Below are 7,221 nucleotides of genomic sequence, written 5' to 3'. Positions count from 1 at the left end.
TTTTAATAAATTCAAATTTTTTAGATCCATATACAGCATCTATACAACGTCTTTACCGAGCACTTACAGCTGATCGACATTTCCCGTTTCACAAACATCATAAGCAATCGAGTTGGAATCCTCCAACTGGTCGGTTGGGTATTTGTGAACAAATTATACTACAAAGCTAACAGTTGGAACTTTACATGCACAGACAAGAACAATAAAAAACAGATAAACGTGCATATATGACCACAAGCACATAAACTGTAGTGTCACCACTGATTGTTCAAAAGTCTATATCTTCTACACTTGTCCTCCTAACAAAATATAGCCCCTGTTTGGTAGGAATTAAAATCAAGATTTTAATCCAAGTCAAAGTCAACAATGGATTTGTATCAAATATTTCATGAGACCCACAACTTTTCAACTGCACATTTCATTAACTTTTATCAAAATCTCCCAAAAATCTGATTTTAATACTTGACAAACATGGGCATAATTTGCAATATAAAGTTGAAACAAGAAAGTTCAATGAAGTTTAAACCTTGTCTTCCTCTTGATTATCTGAATTAAATGCATCAGACTTTCCACGAAGTGACTCCTTAAGCTTCACTTTCAGTTCTTCTTTGTTTTCACGTGCCTGAATAGCAAAATACATAAGATACCACTTTAACTGGATTTTGATGAAAATGGTTACTGGTGCATAGTTTTTTTATTATGAAGACAACAGTGATCCTAGTAATAAATGCACCCAAGTCCCTACAGGCAAACCTGATACCAACAAATTTGGCCAATAGATGATAATCCTAAAGAATGATGGAGTAAGAATTACATTAAAGTGCCTCTCCCGAAGCAGGAAAACATACTTCAATTTCAAGGCTATTCTCAGCTTCAACAATGGCAGCGCCTATAGTTGCCCCTGAATCTACACGTGCTGTTTTCTGAGCCCGGACATAGGTTTGTTTATTATCAAATTTTCCAGATTGACTTGGGGTAGCTTGACCCAGTTCATCGTGTCCAAGAGAAGTTGAAGAACCTTTCCTCTGATAGGGTGAAGGTGAAGGACCAGAAGCAAGACGAGAACCATGGAAACGGGCAACTGGAACTAAAGATTGAGGTTTAACTTGAGGTTCAGTATCATCTCCCCTTTTTGAATTAGATTCACGCTTAATTCTTTCAGCTTGTCTCTGAAAACAAGAGCAGGATCATATTATAATATTCTACAAAAAATGTAATAGATATGATAAGCACATTAATTATAAGTCAAGGCAGCAAATTCCCTCTATCCACTTGAAAAGCTTTGTATAACAAAACCAGAATCATAGTCAAAATGACTGTTAAATAAATAAAAGTAACTGGTGTAGCTATCATTCTGTGTCAAATTTTACATCCAACAAGAAAAGGCAAGGTAGGTACTTCTTGATGGAATATTATAGAGAGATTTTTTTATATAGTTTCCGATTTTAATGATTGTTTTAGTAGTTTGATTTAACAAGGTTTATTACATATTTCCTACTTAGAAATAGGTTCTTTTGAAGCTCTATATAAAGGGGCTTTTGCATTGTAATAGAAACAACTTTGATATATTAAATAAACAGATTTCCTCTTGCGCTCAATTCTTCTCTTCCTCTCCACTTTCCCTTTCTCCTATAATTATTCCATAATATCCAACGTCATTTCTGCTATTCTGCATGAGCTAACAATCTTCTTACGAGTGAAAGGGAAAAACCAAAAATCTTTCTCAACAAGTCATGGTTATGAAAACTTCCAAAATTCCTGCAGGGGCTTTCGGCTTTTCCCATTAAGAAAGAAGGGAATCATTTAATCAATGGAAATAAAAAGCAGTAAATATAGAGAGAGGCACATAAATAAATGTTACTGTCACAAATATTTATATGCCTATATCCAATTGGTAGCAATATAAATCAACAATGCACAGTAAGAAGATATTCGTCTACATGTTAATGTATGCATATCAACAAGGCGGTGCCTCTATCACTGCTATTTTATTTGTTCACGGTTGTAGTTCACTTGGATGTCTCTCATGTTAAAAGATCCAATAAAAATTGAAACAGTGGGACGATAACATTAAGTGCTTCTTTAAAAGTGATACTTGCTAAACAGAGGTCATCATCGACACACACTCCAAACTCAGATTTATAAACAGGAGTATCATCTCACAATAGTTATGGAACCATTATATTAATAGAGCAGTAAAATAAGTAAATAAAGCATCTCACTAATAAAATGTGAAAGAGAGGGAGAAAAGGTGAGATAATGTTAAAATCAACCTGATGCAATCTAGCCCTTTTCTGAAATATTTTGTCTTCAAATGATCCCACAGCTTGAATGAAGTGCTCCACCCTGCTTAGGTTTGGCTGCAAAACAATGGGGAAGCAACACACACAATATAAGAACAAGCCTACAAACTACTCAGACTGAAGTAATGACAAAGGTGGGTAACATGACTGAATAGAAAAACTATATCATACCTTGCATCCGTCTGTCAAATAACCACCCATAACCCTGAGTTCCTTCTTGTAAACAGCCATTAACAAGTTAATTGCACCCTAAATGTGAAAAGAGTACAAACACATAAAGAATTAACATTGAAAAGGGAAACATATATAATGCAGCGTTATATCATAATGAATTAACAATGAAAAATAAAGGCAACGGAAACATAGATAATGCAGTGTTAATAATGATAAATGCACTATTTTCAATGCAAGACTTTCTGTAAATACCAAGCATAAAACTTCGATAGCATCCATAATACTAATTTTAATAGACAATTAAGAATTTTACACCCAGCTAAAATTCAGCAAATTCAACTTCCTCCTTTTTCTGCGAACCCACATCCACTCCATATTAGTTTTTCAGCAGAAAGAGCATTCACCACATTCAACCAAAATTCCATCTTTAACAATTCTACTTGTTTATTAGTATTAAATTATACTTTCAACAATACTTCACAAAGACAGCTTGCCAAATTACATTTCAGCAGCGTGCTCATCATTTGCTACGTCCTTGTTTTTCTTCCAATACTATACCTTTTCCCATTTAAAGCTTCATTTGTGGCAATAATGGTCATTACATATTGGAAATAAAACATATAAATAGAAGCAGGGAAAACTCACAACTTCAATGTTCTGCACTGACAATCCGATATCTTATTTATATTGTCTAGTGAGCATGAAATAGACTTTGGAGTCAAAGATTGCGACAGACTGCACGGAGTCACAAAATTACACTACCAAGTAACCAAAATAAGATAGCAACTCTAAACACACCTCACGAATCTCCAGTGTAGGCATATGTGGCAAAAAGTCATTGCCAACAAAGAAACACATGAAGATGAAATCATCAATAATACACTCTAAATCAATCTGAAATGGCAGATTAGGAATCCTCATCTCATATTCTATATATTCTCGAAGAGTCCAAATGTTGAGGAACTGCAAAATGAGCACAAATTAGCTCAAGAAGAGTTTACGCATTTTAAATTACGTTTCTTTGCACATATATGAAGCTAACCTGGTATGGTTTTTTAGGCACGACATCGTCGTCACCTTTTTCATCAAACTCCCCCGCCTTTCGTTTTGCTTTTCCTTCACAATCTGAAGCAAAGTGACCCATTTGACCACATAGAAAACATTTGTCTTGTTGGCCAGGCATAAATACAACCTGTAAAGTAAATTTAAAAGAAAACAAACATTACTGAGATGAAAGTACATAACTGACCCACTAACAAATATCCTGCCGAACATTGCAAGACAACATTAAGCTCAACCATCTGCACTCGTTGCCAACTTTTCAACAGAACGTAATTGTTCACTTCAGACTACAGAATTAATGTGCCTTAAAAGTAAACACAAAAATTTAAGTACTGAAATACAGTTGCCTTTTAATGAAGAGTATAGCATATACCTCTCTAAGTATTGAGAAATGAACTTCATGGGTGGCCAAAGCCAACATGATCAAATCAGCATCCTGTCATGTTGCAAAAGATAACTGTCAACATTTGTAAGAGCATGAGAGAACAAATCAACAGAAATTGTCAGCAAGAACACTTACCAAACCATACAGACAATGGCGGGTATTTGGATCATAACCAGGAAGATTCCTTTGAAGGCGGACGTATGACATGATTTTGTGTTCCCCTTCACCAGGAACATTCGCATCAGAAAGTATAACCTTCAAGGAAGAAGAATAACTTCTTTAATGAAAGTCCCGTTTTAATGATTTATAGAAATTTTAGTACTGTTCAGTTCTGCATAAATTGATGCAGTAGCCGTACATTGTTAGAGATGCTATAGGCGATTTCACTTTCGTGCCTCGAAATAAAATAATAATAATAATAATAATAATAATAATAATAATAATAATAATAACCAAAATAATTTGGAATAACAGCCGTTGGAATGAGTTGAAAGGAATAACACCTTAATATTTTTCCATCCAGGATCATTGTTTAGTCTAAGATGGATGTAATATTGCAGAGCAATAGATAGAACAGCCATAAATGGTGTTCCGGGAGTAATGACGTTGGAATCAAAAACTTGCGATTCCTGTTTGGGTGGAAGATTCCTGCCTTCTCTTTCAAACTCCGCTCGTAACCTTTCCTCTTCAGCTGCCTACAAAAAGATATTCCATGTGAGACTACCAAATATATCTTGTGACAGCCATTTTAATTCTGTCAATAGGAAATACATAAGAGGGCTGCATACTGATTCTGCTGCATCTTTGGCTGCTCTGAATCGCCTTGACCGTTGTTGATTCATCTTAGCCCTTGGTGCAACGCCATCTGCCATGCAATTCCAGTTTGATGTTAGTGCACAAATCAGTATCTACTAGCATTTTGAAGTTATTACTAGGACAATTTAATCTTTTACCCACCAATAGCCATGAATAGCAGTTTTCGTGGCCGAACCATCACGAAAAGCCTATCTATATAGTCAAACATGCATTGAAACACCTCATCAAAAGTAGTTGGTGATGGCTGCATGATAAAATAAGGATAACTTTATATACATCTAACAAGAGGATAATGAATCAATTACGTAAAGTACTGCTACTACTACTACTACAACTTATATATAATAAAATTCAAGAATCTGTTGTCAAATCAAATCACATCAAATCAAACAATCATCCAACAAGTCAGTTAAATGTGAATTAAGGGAAGGCAAAAATAATTTTCTAGTCATATTTATCAAATCATATGATTCGAAGCGATTCCCAATGAAGAGAGATGTAAGATTGGAAATTGCACTGATTGTGGTCATAGCTACTATAAGGTGCAGTAAGATACATGGTATGTACATTAAGATGTGTGTTAAATTACAGCATAAATCTGGGTCAAGTCAGGTTCAACTGAATAAAACTTGAATTTCAAGAGTCTTTCTTCAATTTAAAGCACTTTAAACATTTCTCTTTCGCACCAGAAATTGCTATATTTTTCTAGCAAACCAACTCTTTACAATATCTAAGGTTGTCTTTGTCACAGCTTTTCACTTCAAACTCATAAGTAACAAATTTCTATCTCCTCCATCAAAGAGTGTGACTGATCAGACAAAAAGCAACAGACCTTTTGGATTATTCAATATTCAAAGTAAACCCATTGATATATCTTAAATTGAACACAAGCACCTCATCATTTAAGTCACGTGATGCTTGAAGTTTCTTCATAGAATAAATTATTTTCTCAACATATTTTAGGCTTGTTTGACACAGATTTTATTAAAATAATTTTCCTCCAAAATAATTTTCAGCCATACATTTTATGGTCCCACAACTTTCCCCAGTTTAAACAACAAATTCTCCAAAAATAATAATAAATAAATAAAACAACATTTTTCATTTGGAAAAATATGTGCCAAAAATGCTTTCTGTGTAAGAATGTGATTTCAAATTTTTAACCATTTCTTACAATGCAAAGTGATTCACATTGAAAATATATTTCAATTGAAGATATTAATCTCTTCTTGGAAACTATGATCTGAAGATTAGGGAGCATAAAATGTTCAATAAGCTTAAGCCAATACGCCCAAAATGGTAAAAATTCAACAGCTGACGCAGTTCCTGATGCCTATTGTAAAAGATGGGTTTCTCAAATCAGCAAAACGTTCACACGCAAGGATTGCTAGATGCTTGCGCATATAATGTTAGACACTGGCAATGGAAGTAAGTGGGCGTAAACATATTCTCAAGATTGACAGTAAGAAAACAAAGAAACTATTGTCATGGTGTAACTAAATACATTTGGTAGTTACAAGGAAATTGCATGAACATGTAGTGAAGGAGAGAAATTTAAAGAAAACCAAGATTCTTGAAGCAGCTCAATAAACAATCATGTACTAATCTGCAATCGTTCTACAATATCCCACAATTCTATATATACCAGCTCCCATGGTATTCAGCTAAAAACCATCATTCTTTTCTTCTTATAATGAATAACTTTCAACAATAAGCTACTTTTCAAAATTTAAACATACAAAAGACCTGAAGCTCAAAAATCAAAGTTCAATACAATCTCCCTATTTCCGAATCGACTAAATCCCAAATTATAAGTTCCATTTAATTTCCACAGGTACTGGTTTCCCGCAATAACAATAATAGGCAGCGAGTTAAAACTCGAAATAAAGATAAGCCTAATTCATCAAAAAAACTCACAGAAAACCATAACAAAAACCAGGAATTCACAAAACAGAAACAAAAAACAAAAAACAAAAAAACAAAAAGAAAAAAAACTTACGCGGTCTTCAGGGTGAAAGCAGGGGTGAATAATTCCATTCATATCCAGATACAAATTATCATACTCAATGTTGTTCGGATTCGGTTTACTCGTATCCAGCGGGATCTTAACGCCTTCAATAACTACCGGCTCTTCCTCTATCGCATCCACAACCACCATAGGATACTTCTCTGCCAGCCACCGGTAAAACGCCGGAACTCCCATTCTAAACTACTCCAAATTTCCCAATCAAAAAGAAATCCAGAAACCCCAACCCAAATCTAAAATCGAAAATTAACCAACTGAAAGCACAAATATCAAAAACAGAGAAAATTTTATGCAAATTTATAATGAGAGTTTAAGTTTGTGAGGAATATTTCGAACGGTGGAGAAGAATATGCGAGAGCGAGAGGGTAATTAGGGCACGACAATGCCAATTTTGGACGAAAATACCCCTGCGTCGTTGAAATGGATTTACAACGTAGTTTCCGTATCTAAGCGGA

The 7,221-nt window shown here is 34.5% G+C and overlaps 1 protein-coding gene across 2 annotated transcripts; it reads right to left on the bottom strand.

The window, feature by feature from the left end:
• Nucleotides 1-498: 498 nt before the first annotated feature.
• On the bottom strand, nt 499-6,943 carry LOC111374544 (5'-3' exoribonuclease 3-like). 2 transcript variants are annotated; one of them, XM_022997222.1, is made up of 12 exons: nt 6,740-6,943; nt 4,882-4,984; nt 4,713-4,789; nt 4,428-4,619; nt 4,060-4,179; nt 3,913-3,975; nt 3,520-3,669; nt 3,276-3,440; nt 2,475-2,552; nt 2,274-2,360; nt 849-1,169; nt 499-622 (listed from the first exon to the last, which is right to left on the bottom strand). In XM_022997222.1, exons 1-12 carry the CDS (start codon nt 6,941-6,943, stop codon nt 521-523), a joined length of 1,662 nt encoding a protein of 553 aa, XP_022852990.1. In that variant the 3' UTR covers nt 499-520. The 2 variants fall into 2 exon arrangements, with proteins under 2 accessions (XP_022852990.1, XP_022852991.1); XM_022997223.1 differs by having other exon boundaries at nt 521-622; nt 815-1,169.
• Nucleotides 6,944-7,221: the final 278 nt, after the last annotated feature.

This window comes from Olea europaea, unplaced genomic scaffold (assembly GCF_002742605.1).
Source record: "Olea europaea var. sylvestris unplaced genomic scaffold, O_europaea_v1 scaffold1259, whole genome shotgun sequence".
Taxonomy (NCBI): domain Eukaryota; kingdom Viridiplantae; phylum Streptophyta; class Magnoliopsida; order Lamiales; family Oleaceae; genus Olea; species Olea europaea.
Note: the sequence above shows the minus strand (reverse complement) of the source record. Positions and strands in the feature narration are given on the sequence as shown.

What these genes read in the sequence shown, in the direction of transcription:
- LOC111374544 (XM_022997222.1), bottom strand. Translation starts at nt 6,943, where the DNA reads ATGGGAGTTCCGGCGTTTTACCGGTGGCTGGCAGAGAAGTATCCTATG. An exon ending in ATTTCTCAATACTTAGAGAG is followed by an intron (nt 3,670 to 3,912) that starts GTATATGCTATA and finishes TTTACTTTACAG; the next exon opens with GTTGTATTTATGCCTGGCCA. An exon ending in ATTTGACAGACGGATGCAAG is followed by an intron (nt 2,361 to 2,474) that starts GTATGATATAGT and finishes ATTGTTTTGCAG; the next exon opens with CCAAACCTAAGCAGGGTGGA.